At 33.6% G+C, this 21,810-nt stretch overlaps 4 protein-coding genes across 5 annotated transcripts; 2 read left to right on the top strand and 2 right to left on the bottom strand.

Moving 5' to 3' along the window:
• Positions 1-8: 8 nt before the first annotated feature.
• LOC136409836 (uncharacterized) lies at positions 9-2,480 on the bottom strand. Its single transcript, XM_066391642.1, has 4 exons — positions 1,947-2,480; positions 611-818; positions 267-497; positions 9-202 (listed from the first exon to the last, which is right to left on the bottom strand). The coding sequence occupies exons 1-4, from the start codon at positions 2,397-2,399 to the stop codon at positions 9-11; spliced, it is 1,086 nt and encodes a 361-aa protein (XP_066247739.1). The 5' UTR covers positions 2,400-2,480.
• Positions 2,481-5,297: 2,817 nt separating this feature from the next.
• On the top strand, positions 5,298-7,013 carry LOC136409911 (uncharacterized). The gene is made up of 5 exons (XM_066391765.1): positions 5,298-5,368; positions 5,917-6,023; positions 6,232-6,390; positions 6,450-6,686; positions 6,740-7,013. The coding sequence occupies exons 1-5, from the start codon at positions 5,359-5,361 to the stop codon at positions 7,004-7,006; spliced, it is 780 nt and encodes a 259-aa protein (XP_066247862.1). The 5' UTR covers positions 5,298-5,358; the 3' UTR covers positions 7,007-7,013.
• On the top strand, positions 7,013-8,766 carry LOC136410108 (uncharacterized). The gene is made up of 4 exons (XM_066392074.1): positions 7,013-7,313; positions 7,753-8,364; positions 8,433-8,627; positions 8,680-8,766. Exons 1-4 carry the CDS (start codon positions 7,125-7,127, stop codon positions 8,764-8,766), a joined length of 1,083 nt encoding a protein of 360 aa, XP_066248171.1. The 5' UTR covers positions 7,013-7,124.
• Positions 8,767-9,204: 438 nt separating this feature from the next.
• On the bottom strand, positions 9,205-21,747 carry sp3 (spermathreecae). Of its 2 annotated transcripts, XM_066391610.1 has the most exons (17): positions 21,441-21,747; positions 20,483-21,105; positions 20,263-20,432; positions 20,035-20,207; positions 19,790-19,982; positions 19,565-19,730; positions 19,352-19,513; positions 19,220-19,290; positions 14,136-14,357; positions 13,439-13,497; positions 13,066-13,319; positions 12,773-13,007; positions 12,502-12,717; positions 12,216-12,449; positions 11,713-11,933; positions 11,290-11,517; positions 9,205-10,996 (listed from the first exon to the last, which is right to left on the bottom strand). In XM_066391610.1, the coding sequence occupies exons 1-17, from the start codon at positions 21,535-21,537 to the stop codon at positions 10,808-10,810; spliced, it is 3,513 nt and encodes a 1,170-aa protein (XP_066247707.1). In that variant the 5' UTR covers positions 21,538-21,747; the 3' UTR covers positions 9,205-10,807. The 2 variants fall into 2 exon arrangements, with proteins under 2 accessions (XP_066247707.1, XP_066247708.1); XM_066391611.1 differs by lacking the exon at positions 14,136-14,357.
• Positions 21,748-21,810: the final 63 nt, after the last annotated feature.

Raw genomic sequence — 21,810 nt, 5'->3', positions numbered from 1 at the left:
CACATTTTCTATAAAAATCCATGGCCTGCAATTACAGATGGAATGAAACCCTCCCGACCCTCCTTATTTTTTACATAAAACCAGCCGTTTGTTTGCGCGTTTAGGAGGAAAACTACGTCGTTTTTCGTTACAGAAAGACAGTTGTTTTCTATTGAGTTGAAGTCTTCATTTATAACGAGTAGGGTGCGTCTAGTTCCTTTTTCTATAAAACAAATTTAGTTACTTGAAATAACAATCAGCAAGATAAAAAAGTTAGTTCTTATTACCTTTGGCCATAGCAGCCGCTCTCAAATACAGTCTGTCTACACTTTTTTCCCCACAAGTGCTAAACGCCGCCCTGAAACGCGTGTTTGGACAGTATGACTCATTGTCCTCTCTCTCTAATTTGTAACTAGTTTTTTCCGTATCCGTGACGCTACCTGATGGTTTTGGAAATACATCCGTTGATCTTTCCCAACATGGTGAACACTTCTCGTTGTCTCTCGGTGGAATAATACCTTGAAGACAATATAAATTATATATACTGGGTGTAATCAAAGCATAATAACATACCGCAAAACTTAACCTATCACCATTTTACTAACTCAAACAATATCCTCGATTAACTTACCTAAAGGTAAACATGCAGTATAAGCCAAATATCCTTCCTCGGCATGGGGCGTTTGTACATACAGCCAATTTTGGTTGCGAAATATGGCATTAACGACCATCCCCAAGGGCAATGCTATTTCTGCTTGGTAACCTGTGACCCGAGTTTGATAAAGAATACTCGGAAACGCCAATACCACTGGAATATTCGCAGGTTTTTCGAGCGTAGCCTAAGAAAGTCTTCAATTAGGTACATCAAAAGCGGGGCTACAATGTTGTATGAGGTACCAGTAAAACCAGATTGGACAAGGAATTAGCGAATAATGGCGTTCCCATACGGCTCACCCCGGAATGTTGAAAACAAGCACTAAATTACCATCATTGGCTCAAAATACTACCTGTTCAACAGACTTAATAACACACCCGTCGGAATTGTCCATATTGATATCCCACCCACGACCCGCAATTGTGGAATTCCTTATCGATATTTATTAATCTCTAAATTATATCTTTCAGACTCGGAGGTCGAGAGGTCCCCAGATTTCCCTAAATTTCTCAAGATTAATCGCCTTAAACGTCGGAAAGATTTTCAAGTGAATATTGCCCTATTCGAGTTGTTGTATAAGTAACTTAAGACAGTTCTTGAATGAAATGGGCCGATTCGGACGTCTCCGAAAAATATATGGCGGTTTAGTTTTTGGGATGACCCTATAATTTGCTTCACCGCAATCAACCCTGGTCAGTCGGAGAAACAGACATGTAGAGGTTTTAAACTGTACTTATTTTAAGATGTTTCTTAAATTTCGTACGTCATGCTGACCGCTACAATTTTTCCCACAGTGTTACATTTTGAGCTGCAGTAAAGATATTTTGTATAAAACTCCGGGATTTTAATGTCCGCTACCTTAATGACCCATATCCTTATTTTTCCTTCTCATTTGAAAATGTAAATGAGTATTGGTAAATTGTAATAATATAATACACAGTTTCGAGGTCAATTAAATTGGAAAAATTCTAGATAATTATGTTAGTAACGTAATGACGGAAACGACGTGGCCTTAGCTGCTCAGATTTTTGAGAAATTTGTATATTCAATATACATAAGTATCCAAAATAGTATATTTTCACAAACCATCATATGACCTTATTTTAGAAAATAATCGAAATCTGCAAGAACTTTTCTAGAAAAATTTTTTAAGTGAAATATGCTTGTGTAAGTTAAATTTCAAGACAACGTTTTGGTTTTTTGAAACCAACATCAAGTTTTATTTTTGTTATGGCGGTTCTCTAATCTTATGAAATACTGTTTCAAAACTACTGTTTCATAAAAATCATAAGTGAGACAAAGAACACGTTACCTTCGACAGAAACTCATCAACATCCTGTATTTCATATCCAAACTGCCCTGATTTCCTCTTCTGACGTTCCTCTCTCTCACGCCTACGTCTCACTCCACTTCGCACCCTTAAATTCGGCTCACTAGTAGTTCTTGTAGGTCCTTGTTGGTACTTGATTCCATTATCTCGCCCATAATTACACTTTGACGTCTCGCTCCAGTAAAATGGCACATCTGTTACCACAAGCTTCTGAGGCAATTTGTCCGATGTCTGTTCACTGCTGGCGCAGCTTTTGCACTCCTTTTTTACTCCTCCCAGCACATTTTTTACTCTGATGAATGTATTATTCTTCTTACTTAAATTATACTGGAATTTTATCGGTTCCAGGGGCTTCGGCGAGGTGCTGTGATTTTTATAATTGAAGAAAAGCGGTAGATATAGACCTTTGGAACTTTTAGATGTGTGCTGTCCCATGTTGTCCTATAGTTGTTGTTCGAATTTTCCAAGTTAATTGCAACGTTTTCAGTGTATTGTGTGTCTTAATTGAAGCCATAATAAAACTGTAACAAAAAGTTTAGGTCTCAAAAACTACTATAGGTATATTATAGTGATCATTTAACAAAACTTTCAGTAAGTGTTAAAATACAAGAGGCATGTTTTGGATAACTTCATCTATTACCTACCTATCTATCAGGCTTTTGATTAGAAAGAGTAAGTTGCTCAATCAACGCCCTATGTTTACATTGCTGACCACCATATATATTTTAGACGAGGTGACTTGTTAGAATTGTGGTATGATCAATATTCAATCAATTTAGTAATACCCAATATACAATGGGAACTCTTCGGAAATATGCTAATTTTTTATAAAACTGACTTTCACCGGACACCTTTCATAATATCTTTTTATTATTTTCCACTTTTAAAAAGCAAATAAACCTCTATAATTTTCTGAAAAAATCATGAATAGTTACATGCTCTACTATACCTATTCCAGGCTTTACTACTCAACCTCAATTGAATTAGATATAAAGTAAGTACATTTGTATTACTAATTGCTTTGCAAAAAGTGAGCTTGTGCGTATGAGATTCCAATAAATGCATGCCCTGTCAAGTGTACGTGCAGACTTCCCTGGTCATAAAACCACTTTTTTCCATTAGAACTCGAGGCAATTAATGTTTAGGCCTTTTCAATCCGACTCGTTCTAGAGCCACTTTAAATGATATAAGTGGTTAATTCACTAATGTTACATAAAAGGAAGATTAGTTATAACTAGGCATATAAAATTGCTGTTTTATTAGACAAGTTATTTCAGATAAGTAATAATGAAGGCTCAGGAATATCTGTATTGGATTGCGTAAATTTTCACGTACCGCTGCGTGCCACTAATTACTAAATGAATGACAAAAAGGAAAGGAGGACCTCCCGTAAACCAGCGGTAGGTGACGGCAAATTAACATTTCCTAACGCACAAAAATTATGGGTATTCGAACAGATTTTAATGATCTAAAAATCTGACCACTCGGCGTTAGAACATACAGTTACTATTATTAGGGAGTTTATATATATTATATTAACAGTTTATGTGAGAGAGTTGGGACATGTTGATTTGTGGAAGTGGTTCGAAAAGTGTTCTGTGTGAGATCAGAAAAGCTATTTGGAGACTTAAGAACTGCAAGAATTTCAGCCAGGCGTTACCTAATAAGCGCTCGAAAAGCTCAAACTGAGACATTACCAGATCGCTCGCCTAAAAAAGGACATCCTGGATATCGATTTGTTTGTCGATCGACTTAAAAGAATCTCGTATCTCTGACCATACACCCATAAAACGTCTCAAGATGGACACTTACGCGCGGCGACGGAAAAAAAGGAATTTTTAGGTGTGTTACATCAGTGTATTAATGTGTTAAAGGCATTGGTAATTTTATTAGTTCCACTTTCATGTTTGAATAGCTTGGCGCATAAAAACTTATCCGGTGGCTACATTTTTATGCCCAACATAGGATAAGGTAATTGCAGTGATGCCTCTAAATGGAAATCTTCTTTTGCCTTTACCGAATCTGGTGTTATAGACGTTGTAGTGTAATATGAAATATAGTAATTATATAGGACTGGATGAGCGTCCGTTACAAATCGTTATAATTTATCAAACTGTATTTATAAGAAAGTCAGTTCGCTGCTGAGCTGTAATTATCATCATTTTCCCAAACAAAAATCTACATATGGCAAACTCTTAATATCGCATAGAGACATTCACTGCTTCTCGTTCTAATTAAGCTTCGTTAGTTAATCTGTCTTCCACTCGTATAAAAATGGGCTTCCACTCTGAAAACCAGAAGTGGTTTTTATTGCTTAATAGCTGTTTACCTGAATACTAATAACTGATAATCGCCATTTTTATTACTTATTTTCATTCCACAATTCTCAATAATTTCCAGGTCAGTTATTACCACACTTTTGTTTACACGTTAAAGTGATTAATGTATCATCGGCAATGTGGGCAGTTAAGTTGTTTCCTTAAAACCTGCTATAATACTTGATTCGCGCGATATTGCCTCTTGTTAATTGCGTATAGATTTCGAAAATTTTTCTTTTAAAACAGAAAAACCACCAAACGGTTTATTTAACACATCATTCGCTACTATATAAAAAATCAAAATACTTGCCCATTTGTATCTACATGTAAATGAACAAACTCAGCTTCAAACACTTGGAGGAATGTTAAATAAAGTCAGCAAAAGGCGGTAAAAAGTCAAAACCATAAAGCACGCTGCTTATACATATTTATGGAAGATAGGACGCGGTGTATCACCGAAGAGCGGCTAGATCGTGACTGAAGAACGAGTGAAGCCCGAGATTCCCACACATTGCACAATTACGCTGAAGAGATCGCAGACTGCACTGGACATCGAAATATAGAGATATCACGAATTTTCATCATCGATTTTTCAGGACAAAGTTATCTTCCACATTTAAGGATTTTCCGAAATGATTTCAAATGGGTTTGCATGAAAATCTCATGCTACAATACTTACGCCAAATATACTGTAAATAGCTTTAACATCCAGTGAAAGAAAACAAACAATTTTTATTCACTTGTCTATATGCTCTATTTTCCAATTATGGCGCGAAGCCTATTTACTTTTGTCAATGTTTCTGGTCAATCAAAACCATATGACAGCGTATAAAATATTATATAGTTAATCACATGACTATGAATTTATTGAGTAGATAAAGTAAAAAAGTCTCTTTCCGGAACTGGGCAAATACTAATTACGTGCAATATATCCAGTAGCTTCTGGAAACAATTGATAATTACCTAGAAGCTTCCACTTCCGCTTCTTGACGTTTATTTAATTTCGGCCATTTTTAATTTCTTCGGAGGTCAATCGTTTGATATTCTTTTAAAAGCCCTTTAATTATTTGAAAAATATGGATGTGGGTAAGTTTTGCTTTAGAAATTTGTTAATAATAGTGTTATACAATGCATATAATACAACGCACGGGATGTATATACAATGCATATAAATTTCATCTACGCACACAAATCATTTCCAATATACATATGTGCATACAACATATGTAATATGTACCTTAATATTATATGGGAGCTCTAATGAAGTATTTGCCTTTATTCCAAGTTTAGTGCATATTTACATAGTTATACTCAAAAATTTTTCGTTCTGTAGATAGGTATTTCAATCGATATTACCAATAAAAAGTATCGTTATATGTAGGTAACTTAACTAAGGATAACGATCAGTTAATTTTCACAAGTCAGGCTTGAGACTGAAGCCAGCTTGTGGGCTTATGGAGAATACGGGGAGGTAAGCTGCGGATTAAAAACGATCTTGTTTTTATTCGGTTCGCATATATTATTCGATGATCACCACAGAATATATTAAACAGAATGTATAATTCGATAAATCAATATAATTAAGTAACGCAATGTGTAGGTATTTTTGAGTTACACTACTATCTGAATTTCAGAAAATGATACCATTACTTCGTTGGAACAAGCTTCCAAAGTATTCTACAGACATGATATGACCGCTATATTCATAAAAACTATCCAGCAAGGATCAGTAACAAATAAGGTAGTTACGATTATTTAATCATCAAAATACATTTTTGTATTTTTTGTCCCAATATTTTAAAATAAACATCTCAATTATTTCAACCGAATTGTGCACCTTTTTTTTTTATTATCTAGAAATATTAAAAAATTACCAATAATGCAGGTGCACTTAATGTAACGCGCAGTGTATATTAAGTAATAATGATTTTATTTGTAAATCTCAATAGGTGAATGTGGAACTAAAACAAAACTATTTGGATTTTCAACATTCGGAGCAAGACGTACAAATCGCCGAGGCACAAAAACAAACTGAAAAATTAGGAATAGAAAAGGGAGAATACGATAAAAAGTTGTATTATGCTACTGAGTGTAGAAAGCAAGTTCTGGTAATAAATTAACTCAAAAATAAAACGGAATTCTAAGGAAATGTTTGTTCAATATTAAGGAATCTTTCGAAAGAGCTGGGGAAAAGGTACTTTCTTTGAAAAACGAGGTTGAAAAAATTTTGCAAATTTCCCAGGATGTTAAATTCAAGCAGAAGGCAATCGAAGATAGAATGAAATATGCGAAAGCACAAAATGCAAAATTGTTCAAATCCAAAGCAAAAATTAAAGGACTTGAAGAAAATATCGAAATATTGTCAAATTCGCATGACCCACAACTGAATCAACAATTGGCATTAGTCAGTTAATATTCAAATCTCTGCGACTGGTCTTCCAAAAGTTTTCTTTTCAGAAAAGCCAAGAATTGAATAGCAGTTATCAACTGAAAGTCAATGCACTAAAGAACCTAAGAGCTAGGAAAATTCAAGTGAACAATATAAAAAAACTAATATTTAAAACATTTCGAGAAATGCATGAGGTGCATTTGAAAATCTGTGCTGCCTCAGAAAAATTCAATACAAAAAAAAAGTTATTGAAAACTAAAGATGACACTTTTCAAGAAACCTTTTCCACAATGCAAGATATGTGTGTAATGCAAATTGAAAAGCGCATACGCTAATTAATTATACCTCAATTATTATAGAGAATCCAGGAAACTTTCCCAGATAAATCAACTAACCGAAGAACTTACGGGCTTACTTGAAAATGACGAAGGAGTGGCGAAAAAAGTAGAAGAAATGAAAGGCAGAGTGTCGGAAAAGGACATTCAATTTCAAGCTTTCAAAGAAAAAGTAGAACAAGTACAAAAAAATATTGAAGAAGAATCGTCAAAGTGGAAGGTGGCTATCGAAAGTGAGGTAGAGCAGTTAAAATTGATAAAACAACGACTTCAAGACAGATTGAAGGAGAATAATAACTGTGTTAAGGTAAGTTCTGATAATTAAGGTACTAAAAATCCTCAATAATTTTTGTTGTGATATCTGGTTGTCAATATAAATATGTATATGTATTATGATTTAAAAGTAAATGGATTACATCGAAGTTTCCTACACCAATGGTTTTCTACTCACTCAAGAACATGCAATTCAAAAGCGGTTTTTATTTTCCGAAATACCATAAGGTAACAATTTTTGTTTTTAGAGTTATCCAATGAGATGTTGGTACAAGCACCAATCATGAAGTTAAAGATATGTTTTGCAAAATATTCGCCATAAATAGGTATTGACAGTTATAAAATTTCATTAAAAGATCACAAAGCAGTTTTACCAGTAGAATATTAGTGACTCAACACAAAAAAAAACTACTAAACAACTTTTTATTGAATCGATAAAACTGAATTCAGTTTCCAATGAAACATATTTTTAGGCAATCATAGAAACATCTGATCTTTTACATAAGAATAAAGACAAAAAAGCAGAGCTTCTACGCAAACTTTTCGATAAAAAAACCCAACTGACTGCAAAGCAAGATAAAATATCCGATCAACAACATAAAACTTTCGTTGTTGCTCAGAAACGTGTGGCACTAAAAAGTCAGTTGGAAGAGCATCATAAAGTCAATGAATCCCTTGCTAAGAGCCTCGAAGAGATGACAATGCAGCAGGAAAAACTTTCTTTAGAGTTTGAGGTAAAACGTGCGAAGATGGAGCAAGCATCTACAATGAAGGTTAAAGAGTTACAAGAACAAATACAGTATCAAAACGCTTTAATTGAATTTCAACAAGTCAGATTGAACGAGAAGCTGATCAGAACCCAAGATTATGAAAAGCAAATTGAAGGCAGAGTTGAAACTTACACCTATAATTTTAGAAAAAACATTAAGTGTTTTTTAGAATTCGAATGTGAACTAAGAGGCCACAAATTGCAATGGAAATCAGTGAAGAAAAGATTTGAAAGAATTAAAAAGTTGATTCAGAAACCAAGCACAGTTGAGACGAATGGTTCAGAAGAAAGAACGTTGGAACAGGATGTTGACATGGTCGGTTTTTAATCAATCCATAAATTAATTTATAATCAATCCAATAGTTACTTCGGAACATTTAACAGCAAATAACACCTATTGCAATGCAAACCAACGTACAAGAGATCGAAATCGAAGAAAAAAATCAAGGTATCCTAAAATCACAACTATCCGCTAAACCCCAACAACAAACTCCCAAACGAGTTACTTTCCATGGTGTTCCATCCACAGATTCGTCATCACTTGAAGGTTCAAAATCTATCGAAGAAGGGTCAAAAAGCGTAAGAAACAAACATTATTTTTAAGTTGTCAGGAAAAATCCCTTTATTTCAGCCACGTAATGTTCTAGACGTGTTGATGACAGATTGGAGGTCAGTGAAATTGACCAGTGGAGTCAAAAAAAGGAATTTTGACTTCTAAAGATAACTGTCTCATTATTTCATTGTCTTCGTAATGTTTTCGTTATGTTACGTAGATTTTAGTCACGTAAGAAAACTTATTAATTGATTTCTTATATTAAATTTAAACAAATATCTTCAATATCTTGATTAAATATTTTGAACCAATTCCATTCGTTTGAAAAAAATTAATGGGTGCCTGACCTTTTAATTTGTGAACTGAACTAGTGAGGAAATGTATTGTTTTCTATAACGTGTCGAACCCTTACGGGATCAGCCAAGAGATGCCAAGTTATAATTTATTAATACAATAAAATATTTAGAGCCTTCTATCTGTTCCTCTTGAATTAAAAATGGAAAAGTTTGGACATACTCTGCTATTGCGCTATTACAGATAATATTTGATTTTTTTCTGTACGTTGTTTTTTATTCTTTCGGTGGTTAATGATAAAAGATTAAATGTGTATAATTTGATTTATTTTAATCTAAATTCAACGGCCAACTATAAATTAATATCACATCCTAATGTTGTGTATACTATCAAAATGCGTAAATTTTCGTTAGTTTAATGGGGCAAAGACAACAATGTCTATCAGTATAGTCAGAATTCGATAAAGAAACCCTTACGAAAATTCATTTTTGCTGACAAAAATTTGATACTTACGCCTATGGGTTCGGCGTAAACAAATTTCTAAGAGACTGTTTTAAATTTTTCGTTAACTTAAGTAATATAAAATGACTAATTTTGAAAAATCTCCTAATTATCGGATAGAAATGAAGATAGCTCCATCCTCTAGACCAATAGATCTATCTCACTTTTTTTTAAACACTTGTACCGCCTTGTACCCCGTAAAACGAACGAAAAAACTATCCTATACTGAGTGGCTCATTAATAATAGTCGTTAATTATAGTTTTAAATATTTTCAGATTAGTTCAGTTCTTTATTTTCACAATTTATAGTTCCTAACATTATTAATATACCACTTGGTAAAAAGCGTTTCCTAATTATTTTCGGCTAAAAACATTATAATATAATTAACTAACTATTATTGGTGAGCGCTGGTATTAATATTATTAAGTACTTACACTCTATTTACAGGTGCAATAAATTAAAATTACTTATCTGATGATCTTTTAGCATTTAGAGAACATAGTTTGAGACCTTTAGTAATCTAATCAAATAGCCTTAAAATAGGAACGTTAATAATGTAAATGTGGTAAAACTTTGGTTGAATAATTGTTTTTAGGCGAAGTAAATTATTTTAGTATTAGGTGATTTATAAAAAGTTGTCTAAGTTCAACCGCTGGAAGTAAGCTATGATCGCTTTATAAATAGATATGATGGCATAAAGCTATATAAATTGCACTAAAGTAATAGTAAAAAAATTGGAATTAATAGAAAAAAATGTGATTCAAAGGCAAACACCTGAAATCCAAACGAGACTGATTGGTTGATTTTAAAACATCGACATCTTATGCTGACATACAAATACGAATTTATACACATCACTTACAATACCCACTTAATAGATTAATTTGGTATTACTACGAACAATTTTAATATGTAATGACAAACTGCAAAACCCTTTGACGATTTCTCTTCACACATTTTGATCCTCTAAACAAATCTAAAACGTTTAGTTTAGTTTTTAATTTCTCATGTTTCACGATCATCAAGCATGTCTGGCTGACTTTGGGACCCAGCGTTAAAACTCAAATATATTTTCTTATAAAAAAATCCTAAAATATGTGGCCAGTTACCTTATTACTGCGACCAATAATGCTTCACTATTGTCTATTTGCATATAAATTGCTAACTCACTACTTTTTATTGACCTTATTACATCCTTTTAATTTTAACTTTTTTAATAATTGACATGCTCTATAAGCGTGTAGTTACTACTTAATTGCCTACACGTTTTGCGTTTTTAAACGAAATTAGGCCTTAACTTAATATTAAAAAGTGAACTTCGAACTGTGCACTTGTAGAAATCGGAATCCTGCGATTTTAAAGAAAAACCTTAATGCAAATATTTAACACACTCATTGTATATAAAAACCTTTAGAGAGCAATTAATCTACATTTGCTGGTAACCCATTTTTCTTGCAATTTTCTGTGTTCGCCCATATCTCTGGCGGTCACTTGTCGCACATGCCCACTCAATTTCCTTGGATCTAAATTAGCTCCAAAGGTTTGAACACCTTTTGCCAGTTTGCTCAATGGAGAAAACAACTCTTTAGCTGTGGAAACCTAAAAAAGATTTTTTATTTTTTTATAACAAGAATTCATTAATAACACTTTTGCTGATATACTTCGGGGAGTAAATCTACAATTTAAAAATTTTCCCAATCTTAAAACAAATTTTAAATAAGCATTAAATTACACATTATTATCTTAATTTAGTGGATTTTGTATCTCTTATAATTTCCAATCCCATAACGGCCAGTTAATTTGTAACATCCTGCATATGTATATTGAAAACAGTTATAAGAAATCAAAAAATTATTTTTCAATAATAGAAAAATTCATCATCGTGTACTTACCGGACTGGCAACAGACGCCAACCTATGCTTTAATCCCGAATCACTCTGGCTTTGTGTTATGTTCTTCTGAATTTCATAATCCGAAGCGGATCGATCCATCTCCTTGTGCTCGACAAGAGAATTGGGATCGTCAATTTCACTTGACGAGTGACTCAGATGTTTTTGTTCCAGCTTCAACGTCTTTGGAGGCTCCGGCTTCTGATCCGACCCCACGTGCTCTGAATTTACCTGAATAACCATGTTTCCAAAATGGTAAAACAAGTAATAACTGTTCCAATATATATATTTTTTTTATTTTGCGAAGGGGTATGTCATGGGTATTTTAGCAAACCATTTACCAAAGTGACGTTATATTGAGGTAACTTACACACATGAAGAAAATATTTATCATCTGCTGATTCTGTCGAATTTCAATAATTTTACCTGTATCTCGGGCATGGTGGCCATCATGACGTTCTGCATGATGCTGGAAAGTTGCATTTCATCCAGCTGAGCAGAATCTACTCGGCTGAGCAGGTTTCGTTTTTGCTCTAAAGTGCATTCACTCGTGTCAGCAGAGTTGTTAGTTTGACCCATAACTATCCCTACGCTTGGAAGAAACACATCGTCACCCGATGCTAAAGGATTTTCTGTGCATTCTATGCCTAAGAAAAAGTTGCAAATAATAGGTGTATCAAAAAATTCTGATGAAGAGTACGATGGAAATATTTGTAGATAAGACTTGCATGTTGTAACTTAATTCACTATTTACAGCTGAAATGTGTCAGAGTCAAAGTCGAGTATAAGATCGAATTTAGCTTCGACATGAACGTACATAAAAAACTTATTTGTGTTCTGTATTCGTCATAAAACGATCTTATATCAATATTGACTTTTGGAAAATCTACGTTGATAGTAGTCACCACCTTACAGCACCTAAAAATTACCTTGCTCAAGACTTAAATCAGCACTAGAGTCCGAGGCGTAGTGCAGTGAAGAATTATCACCAGAAGCGCGAGGTTGAAATATAGAATTTTCGTACTCTTCGTCAGATTCACTTGAGCTTTCTGGCCTCCTTGGCTGTCCAATTGAAAAATTTGGCTTTGACTTTAATTTCGACTTCAAAGCAATTTTATTTAGTTTCGAAAACTGTTGGGTCATGTTAGAAATTGCTTTGGAACCTGAAAATTAAAGACAATGATTTTTTTAACTCCTTTGCCTGAAAGACTATACCGGCGGATTTAATTGCTGACAATTGAGTTTCGGAAACATTGCGCGTTATTTGCGGAATATTGACTAAATCCAAATAAATACCGCCGCGGCTCGCTTGCTCTTGTAAATTTTTGGATTTCCGCCTGTCCAAAGGCTGTCCCATGTTTAAGGGCACTGCTGGTAGACTGGCTATCTCAATCGCCACTGAAAATGCTTCGCAAATGGTTTTCAATGATTCTACAATAAATCAGTCATTTGTTCCTACTTGTTATCGTGCCAACTTCAGTTTTACCTATTTCTTCTTCTACGTTTTTAATTACCACCGCCATATTGTTGAAAAAACGCAAGTGAGTTGAGCGAAACATGTGGTAGTATCCACTAACTCCGTTTACCTTATAATTTATTCTCACACAATACTTATTCTTATTTCCCATTTTAAATAGAGTATTTGCAGATTGGGGCATACCAAACTCAAGCAAATCCACGTCTTCTAGAGGAACCCTTTGGTATTTTGTCACTTTATCCACCTATATAAATTTATCACCTGAGTAACAAACCCCTATAATATGTATATGAACCACTGACTTGATCATCGTAATCTGCAACATAATAGGAATCCCTGGTGAGAATCAGGATGGAATCTATTTCAGTTTCGTTTGGATCTCCCGTAACGGGGTCGGCGTTTATTAAACCCCAAGCACCGACTACATATTCGGGTTGATTAATTAACATTTTCTTGCAATCTTCAATTAACAATTTGACGTGTTCAGCGGTGGCCAAATTGTCTTCTTCGTAATTGGATTTTGAATCATTAAAAAGGTCTTCTGAGACATAGTTTCCTGGGACAAAGAAACAATTACCATAAAATGTACTTGTGCAGGGGGTGGGCAAATGTAAAATGGACAGAATAGAGTATTAAAAAATTTAATACGAAATGTCTATATTAGTTTGACTTTACCTAACATTATGTCGATTGTTCCCTGTCGGGCCGAATCTTTGAATCGGCTTAAGTAGTACCTAAAAGAAAACTGATGACGTGAAATCCTGCTAAAATGTACTTTGTGCAATCCTAGCACTTTTAGCTTGGGTAATTAACAACAGACAAAATAAAAAGCTCCACACATTTCTATACATTCGTTTAATATGTACAACAAATAGGAGTTTCTTTAACTATTGAAACGCATTTTGTATAAATGCTGTTTAAAATGAGAAGTAAATAACCAGAATTTTAATTTAACTATTTCCTCTGATATTACACTTTTAGTGGAACTAATAATTAAGGAAACTCATATATTTTATATTAAAAAAAGACTCAAACGAAATCCAACTTCACGTCACAACATAAGTATTACCACACAGCTTGAACATCTACTAATGAAACGTGAGGATTGAAACGACGAGTTTACGCGATCCATAACTTCAAAGCCGTTGTAACCTGTTCACTATCTAAACCTATTGATAAAAACCATTTAAAATATCATAAAATTACGTTAATCCGCTTGCAAAATCGCGTCAACTCGTCGTGAAATATCATTTATATTAATTTATCAGAAGCACCAATAAAATAACATAACTACAAGCACGAATAATAAAATGCAGCTTTTTTTTTAAGTTTAATGGCGACGTGAATTCGATAAGAACTCTTCGGGACTGACCTAGAGATTTGATAAATTAAATCGATTAGAGCAAACTCCTGTTGCAATGCTAGATGAGGGATTAAATTCGGGGTCTCTTTGGGGAGGTACTCGTTCGCAATGCAACTTGCTACACGCAAATAAGTCCAGAAATCTTGAATTTCGTATTCACGTAACTCCACACCTTGCATTATGTTTAAAGCGCATTGGCGAACTGAATCCTTAAAATGATTTGTAAGGTATCTACAAAGTGAACACATGATAATCCTCATAAGCCATTTTTTATAAATAAAATTTTTAACATTCATTCGCGATAAAAATGCAACTATAAAACTGTCGAAGAGTAATGTAACGGAGCGTTACAAAAGAGTGGAAATCGATAAGAATTAGAAACACATTTTGTCTACAAATCTTATAAAGATGCGACTCAATGAACGAAAAAAATAATCCCACGACTTTATCTACCTTAGGTAAATTTAATCGGTAACACACCTAGTGTCAAACACTTGCTAGGCCAGAGAATTAGGGTGTATTTATTTATTCATTTCACAATTATTTTAACAAAAAAAAAAACGCTTAATAGGCTACACTCATACAGGGTGTCTCTAAAAGGTCTTTACAACGCTCTACCATAGGTAGCTGAGATCAAAATAAAACGATTTAACCACATTTGCCTTAGTCCAAAAGTTAAAAATAACCGAGTTACAGGGTGGCAAAGTTGAAATGCAAAATTTAATTTTTAACCATAATTATTAAATGGCAAAACGAAAACTCATGAAATTTTCTACAAGGGGATTTTTCGGGATGAGGAATTCATATCTACAAACAAAATTTCGGTAAATCGCAGAGGGCCCCACGTATACGCATTAGGTACTTATTTAGGTCCTTCAAATTTTTTTGTTTTTAACAGTAAACCAGTTTTGGATGAAAAAACGTATTTGCGCGATATTTTTGCTTAAAAAGGTATATCTTAATCAAGTCGCTAACTGCAATCATTTTCGAGAGAAACGCTTGTAAAGTAAATGGAAAGGAATGTAATTTTCTAAATTTTTATTTTTTAATATTAAAAATAACATTAAAAAATTACTTAAGTAACTGTTCAAAATGCCCACCATTTACACGCACACAAAAATTAATGCGGCGAATAAAATTAACCCCTGTTGTTCTGTTGCTGTGTGCTACCCTGTAGCTCGGTTATTATCAACTTTTGGACTAAGGCAAATGTGGTTAAATCGTTTTATTTTGATCTCAGCTACCTTTGGTAGAGCGTTGTAAAGACCTTTTGGAGACACCCTGTATAGCCATTAAGTCAAGCCATTCCAACTTCTATTTAATAATAAATACCATAAGACTATCACACCAAGCATGCCATTTTTTGATAATTATTGGAATAATGCGTTCTTGGAGAAAACTTTCCGTCATTTAAATTATTCATGTACGACATTATGTATACAGAATATTTCAAATTCGACCCTTTCCATTAGGATCTGGGAACCTAGACGAGATTCGAAGAAGTTTAAATGGGGGAAAGTTGTGTAATTTAGGACTTGATCAATGGCATTTTCAAAATGTTAATTTTCCGAGTACTTCCTAAAATATCTAAAAAAACCTAAAAATTGGAGATTTCGTTTTTATTTATTTTTAGTGTTATTTAACAAGGAAGTCCAAAACCACAAGCACATTTTCATTGTCACTTTTTCTCAGCTATACGATGACATTTTCAAATTTGCCATCCGACGTTTCGTCTTTCGATTACCACCATCAACTTAATTTTTTTTATGGGCACCATATTGAGTTTTTCGACAGAAAAATAGTGCGTTTTATTTCGATTTCATTGATATACAATTTCCTATAATTTGTTATTTTAAATACCCAAATATTTAAATAAAAAGAAATATTGCTTTAGTTGACCTTGACTCCATCGAAGGATTTTCTTTTATACGCATTACACGACAGAATTTGTCGAACTAGATTGGCGCGACCAGATTTCCAATGAAAATGAATTTCATAAATGAAGAAAAACGAGATTTTTTTAATTACAAATTTGATAGGAACAGTACAAAAACAGCTCAAATGTATTTTGAATTATATCTGGAAAGACAACAGCCGCATAGAACTTTATTTAAAACTTTGAATGAACATTTATTATTATATTCAAATTATTATTAAATATTACAAGAAGTACTCAAATTGGGGACCTTCCTGTTGGACATACAGGGTGCCCTGAAAATCAGTGTCAAAAATGGTATCACGAAATTATTTGGATCAAAACATTAAGATTTAAGTCAAAAGTTATTTGAAGAAAGTTTCTCGTTTAGATGCTATTGGCAGTCAAAGTTCTTGAAAAAAAACATACTTTTTGCTATATCTCGAGAATGCTTCAATGGATTCTAATGAATCCCATTGTGCATTTATTCATTAGTACAGGGATTATTTTTATGGAACATTCATGTCTTTTCGCAATGTGAAAGTGGTAAATTCTTAGCCATCTTCGTACAAAAATTATCAGAACTTTTCATTGAGTAGCTGCATCGTGTCGTTTTTTTTTCTGATGATACATTAGCCCTTTTTCTAACTTTTCTATCTCTTGGAAATTTCTCGTACGGTTAACATTTCACGTCGAAAAAAATTATTTTCTTTTCTCATGCAGAACAACAACTTGCCATTCCTTCGATAATTATCGACGTTTGTCGATGTGAACGCTGACGTCACTTATCGAAAATTTCATAAAAATTAATCAAAATTTTTTGACGTTTCTTTTGGGTTACTTTGAACATCTGCTATGATTTTTTTAATTATTGAATTTTTCATATTTATCGCTTTTTATAGTTCATTTAAATTGTTTTTTTATTTTAAAATTTTGTTTATGAATTCAGTCTTTTGATTAATTTTTATGACATTTTCCATAAGTGACGTCAGCGTTCACATCGACAAGTGTCGATAATTATCGAAGGAATGGCAAGTTGGTGTTCTGCATGAGAAAAGAAAATAATTTTTTTCAACGTGAAATGTTAACTGTACGAGAAATTTCCAAGAGATAGAAAAGTTGGAGAAAGGCTAATGTATCATCAGAAAAAAAGAACCGATACGATACAGCTACCCGACAAAAAGTTCTGATAATTTTTGTACGAAGATGGCTAAAAATTTACCACTTTTACATTGCGAAAAGACATAAATGTTCCATAAAAATAATCCCTATACTAATGAATAAATGCACAATGGGATTCATTAGAATCCATTGAAGCATTCTCGAGATATAGCAAAAAGTATGTTTTTTTTCAAAAACTTTGACCGCCAATAACATCTAAACGAGAAACTTTCTTCAAATAACTTTTGACCTAAATCTTAATGTTTGACCCAAATAATCTCGTGATACCATTTTTGACATTGATTTTCAGGACACCCTGTATAAACGAGTACGTCGTTTTAAAATAGCGATAGCTCTAATAATATCTCTTATTCTAATTAATCTGAATTGTGTTTTCTCTAAGTTCTTCTATTGTGTTATACTCTTGTTTCCTATATAGTCTCTTTGTCAAAGTGCCCCATAAAAAAATTATCCTAAACTGTAAGATCGGGGAACCTTGGCGGCCACCTTATCGGCCCTGAATTTTTTATCCACCTATGTGGAAATCTTTGATTTAAGTAGTCACAAACAGCTTTAGTATTATATGGAGGGGCCTCGTCATTCTGGAGCAACGTATCAACATATCTTCAAATTGGGTAATCAAGAACTGAATATATGTTTCACCATTTAGTGTCTCGTTGAAAAAACAAGGTCCGAGTATTTGATTGTTACAAATTCCAGCTCATACATTTAAACGAAAGCGAACTTGCGGCATAACTTCCCGAAAGCGTCTAAGGTTATTTTTATTCCAAATATGTTCATTATTTCTATTGGACAGACCATAGTTTGAAAAAGTACTTTCGTCGATCCAAATAATGATTGTTAAAAAATCTGGAGAATAATCATTCTTCTCTGAGAATCGTCGGGATGTAATTTAGAGTAAATGTGTATTTTATAACATTTTAAATAATTTCCTTTAAATGCCCTCCAGACGCTAGTATGTGGCACATCCATATCTGATGAAATTTGATAAGTTGATTGTGAAGGATTAGCACTTATCTAAAAAAATCAAGGAAATGTTACCTTTTTGTAATATGAAATTTAGTTTTACCTCTGCCAATAAGTTATTTCTAATATATTCTTTCATTCTGCCTCCATACTTCATCCTAGGTTTTTGAAAAGCACTAAATTCAGCTAATTGTTCATCCAAAGTTTTAAATAAAGTTTTATGCGCTATTGCCTTTCCGGATATAACTCAAAATACATTTGAGCTGTTTTCGTACTGTTCCTATCAAATTTGTAATAGTCTTAACATATCTCGTTTTTTATTTGTGAAATTCATTTTCATTGAAAATCTACGCGCGCCGATCTAGTTCGACAAGTTCTGTCATGTAATGCGTATATAAGAAAATCCTTCGATGGAGTCAAGTTAAACTAAGATAATACTTCTTTATATTTAAATATTTATGCGTTTAAAATAGCAATAATATAGCAATAAATAGCAATATATAGCAATAAAATAGGACATTGTATATCGATAAAATCGGAATAAAACGTACTATTTTTCTGTCGAAAAACCCAATATGGTGCCCATAAAAAAAATTAAGTTGATAATGAATTAAGATGATGGTAGACGAAAGGCGAAACGTCGAAATGCAAATTTGAAAATGTCATCGTGTAGCTGAGAAAAAGTGGCAATGAAAATGTGCTTGAGGTTTAGGATTTCCTTGTCAAATAACGCTAAAAATAAATAAAAACGAAATCTCTAATTTTTAGTTTTTTTTAGTAGTATTAGTATTTAGTATTTAGTAGATATCTTCGGAAGTACTTGAAAAATTCAAATTTTAAAAATGCCATTTGGCCAAGTCCTAAATTACGCAATTTTGACCCCATTTAAACTTCTTCGTATCTCCTCTAGTTTCCGGAATCTTAATGGTGAGGGTCGAATTTGACATACCCTGTATATGAACTGAAAAGCTTTCTCCTAGATCGTGCACAGTCTTCCCAAAATCATTACAGCAACTCGCCTAAATCTTACCGATTAGCTGAGTTCATTCCATCTTTCATTATTCCTGTAAACTTCCTCTCACCGGTTCTAGTGTAATCACCCTTAAAATGTAAGTTTACTTCACATTTAAGACATTTGAGTGGTTTTTTAATAATACAATACTTTTAGCGCATTAGTTCCAGCATATTGCTTACTAATCGCGTCCCCGTTATTAGCCCATAAAAGCTGGAACGTATTTTTGATATTTGGAGGGATCTCGCCCTCAGGCGAAACCAGTCCCAATTTACAGAATTGAATCTCCATTACAGCTTTCCCTAGAGCTGTCTAAAAATCGCCAAATAATAAAAGGAATTTTTGTAGACTCATAGGACTTACTTGGACAACATTCGTCCTGTCCAAACAGTCGATGCAATTGACTCTGAATATACCATTTTGGGAACAGATGTGTCCCTGTTTGTCTCGCCAGCAGTAATTCATGTCCTTTAAAATATCTGCTACGGCGTTTATAAGAATTGAAACATTTTCAAAATGCATTCCTTTACTAAAACGTTTTAGTTGCAAAGCATAATTCCTGATGAAAGCCTGATCCGGAGGTCTTACCAATACTCATGAAAATCAAAAGTGACATATGTGATGAATGGATTATCAAGCAAAACCATGTGATGAGAATAGGCATCAAATATGACCTTCTCCTTGCCGCTTTGGTCGACCAAATTGACCGCACAAACTGGACCATATTTTTTAATTTCTTTGGTAAAGTGGTTTTCAAAGGCTATTTTGGTATCACCCTCTCCTTTAAAAGATATCCAATAATGTAAGTAATAAGCCTGAAACAAACAGCGTACCCTTATCTAATCGGGGAGGAGGTCGGTACTTATAGCCAGGCTGAGACCAATACACAGGGATGGAACCTCTGACTTGCAAAAATGAGACCTCATGCGATCTGTAGGAAATAATTTGTTCGGTTTCTACGTAATTTGCCACTTCCCCCTCTTCATCAACGCCACGCCGCTTATACCTTTAAATTAATGTTGACAACGCTAATATAACTTTAAAAAATCAATTTTTAACACCTTGTGCCCGCCCTGAATCGACTTCTCCTTGATAAAATGCATAAAGTGAATATTTCGTAATGTTTGGCTTTATCGTCCTCACCCATATAAGGCCCTACCTCCACCCTACAATCCTCAATTTGAACATAGCCTTGAATTATTGGTAATATCCATGGGTCGCATAAGGAGTTCTATGTAAAACACCAAGTAAGTTCCATAAAGAAATTCACAACCCACATACCTGACTTTTCCGCAGGCACTCCAGCATATATTTATTCCAGAAAAATTTATCATCTGCAGTTTTCCAAAGACATTTTGTATCGATCAGGTTCTCTTTCTCTAAATGACACAATCTCTGCAAGGAGTTTGTAAGGTCAGTTGAGTGTGAATAATAAAAAGAATTGGCATCCGTAAAAATCTTGTAAAACTCCTCAATTATTTGCTTTTCAAATTTATCTTTGTCCTTAAAATCTTTCTTAGGTGTTCCTGAAGCCATCGCGGCTGCCTGTTGTGTAGTGTTTTTGATAGTATTACCAGCAACTTTCAAAGTGCCCCAAGTTTTGCTAAGGGTGTTTTTTTGGAGCTCTAACAGGGAATTTTTGTTAGTAATAGGCTTTTTGAGACTTATAGATTGATGTTTGGAACAACAGCGCAAATTTAAATCAGTATTTTCATTGTTGAGAGGGAGGAAAACAACGGATTTCACTTTGTAAACTTCATGATGTCCATGTAACTTTCCAACAAGACCACTTTCTTTTATAAGTAAAAGGCGTGGACTAAAAAGGGGCACATGTTCTACTTTTCCTATTATTCCATCACATATTCCGAGGCAAATGGGATCTTCAGCATCTGGTAAATCCCACCCTGAAATATGTAATATGTAATCTAGTAACTATATTTATTCCTGAACTTTTTTCCTACAGATCAGATGCGCTTAACACCCATGTGTACTGATTATTGAGTTGTTTTAGAAATCAGTAAAGCCTTTACATAATTTGCAAATTTGTCTTGAAATATGCATACACAGCAGCTAAAAAACTTAAATAATAAAATAGATACATATACCCTGCTGTAACTAAACATTGAAGCTTATGTTCGCTGTAGTTAATGAAATATTATGAATACACCACTTAAACAAAACAGTGTTCAGGCATATCATTTGAAACTATGAATAAAACTTTCAGGCAAATGCAACTTACCCGTTTTGGGAATGTACGCCCCAGTGTTTCTATCCCACCACAATGAATATTCACCCTTCACAAAGATATAAAATTCATTAGTACGAAACAATTCCATTATTTTATTTAGAAAATTACAAAATCTTCACGAAATTCTTCCTTGTGCCCTTCGAAAAGTTAAAGTCAAAACACTCAAAACATTAATGACAACAACCCTAAATTGAGGTTATTATCGAACAAACACAGCGGGACTAACAGAAGATAAAGGCAGAATATCCTCATTTTTTGTGGTTCAAAAGAGACAGAACACGATCGGAAGAGTTCGAGAACAGAATCTTTTAATGTAATTAGATTTTGGGTCTTCATATAATGTGACGACCAGGACAGCGTT

This window comes from Euwallacea similis, chromosome 7, assembly GCF_039881205.1.
Source record: "Euwallacea similis isolate ESF13 chromosome 7, ESF131.1, whole genome shotgun sequence".
Taxonomy (NCBI): domain Eukaryota; kingdom Metazoa; phylum Arthropoda; class Insecta; order Coleoptera; family Curculionidae; genus Euwallacea; species Euwallacea similis.
The sequence above is the reverse complement of the archived record's forward strand: the minus strand, read 5'-3'. Positions and strand labels throughout refer to the sequence as shown.

Excerpts from the sequence above, each read along its gene's own strand:
- LOC136409836 (XM_066391642.1), bottom strand. The coding sequence starts at position 2,399 with ATGGGACAGCACACATCTAAAAGTTCCAAAGGTCTATATCTACCGCTT. Across the intron at positions 819-1,946 it reads TTGATGAGTTTCTGTCGAAG|GCTACGCTCGAAAAACCTGC; the intron begins GTAACGTGTTCT and ends AGACTTTCTTAG. Across the intron at positions 203-266 it reads AGCGGCTGCTATGGCCAAAG|AAAAAGGAACTAGACGCACC; the intron begins GTAATAAGAACT and ends TTTGTTTTATAG.
- LOC136409911 (XM_066391765.1), top strand. Across the intron at positions 6,391-6,449 it reads AGTGTAGAAAGCAAGTTCTG|GAATCTTTCGAAAGAGCTGG; the intron begins GTAATAAATTAA and ends TTCAATATTAAG. Across the intron at positions 6,687-6,739 it reads TGAATCAACAATTGGCATTA|AAAAGCCAAGAATTGAATAG; the intron begins GTCAGTTAATAT and ends TTTTCTTTTCAG.
- LOC136410108 (XM_066392074.1), top strand. The coding sequence starts at position 7,125 with ATGAAAGGCAGAGTGTCGGAAAAGGACATTCAATTTCAAGCTTTCAAA. Across the intron at positions 7,314-7,752 it reads AGAATAATAACTGTGTTAAG|GCAATCATAGAAACATCTGA; the intron begins GTAAGTTCTGAT and ends ACATATTTTTAG. Across the intron at positions 8,365-8,432 it reads TGGAACAGGATGTTGACATG|CAAATAACACCTATTGCAAT; the intron begins GTCGGTTTTTAA and ends AACATTTAACAG.
- sp3 (XM_066391610.1), bottom strand. The coding sequence starts at position 21,537 with ATGGAATTGTTTCGTACTAATGAATTTTATATCTTTGTGAAGGGTGAA. Across the intron at positions 19,983-20,034 it reads TCCTCCCCGATTAGATAAGG|GAGAGGGTGATACCAAAATA; the intron begins GTACGCTGTTTG and ends TATCTTTTAAAG. Across the intron at positions 13,320-13,438 it reads AACAATCGACATAATGTTAG|GAAACTATGTCTCAGAAGAC; the intron begins GTAAAGTCAAAC and ends TCTTTGTCCCAG.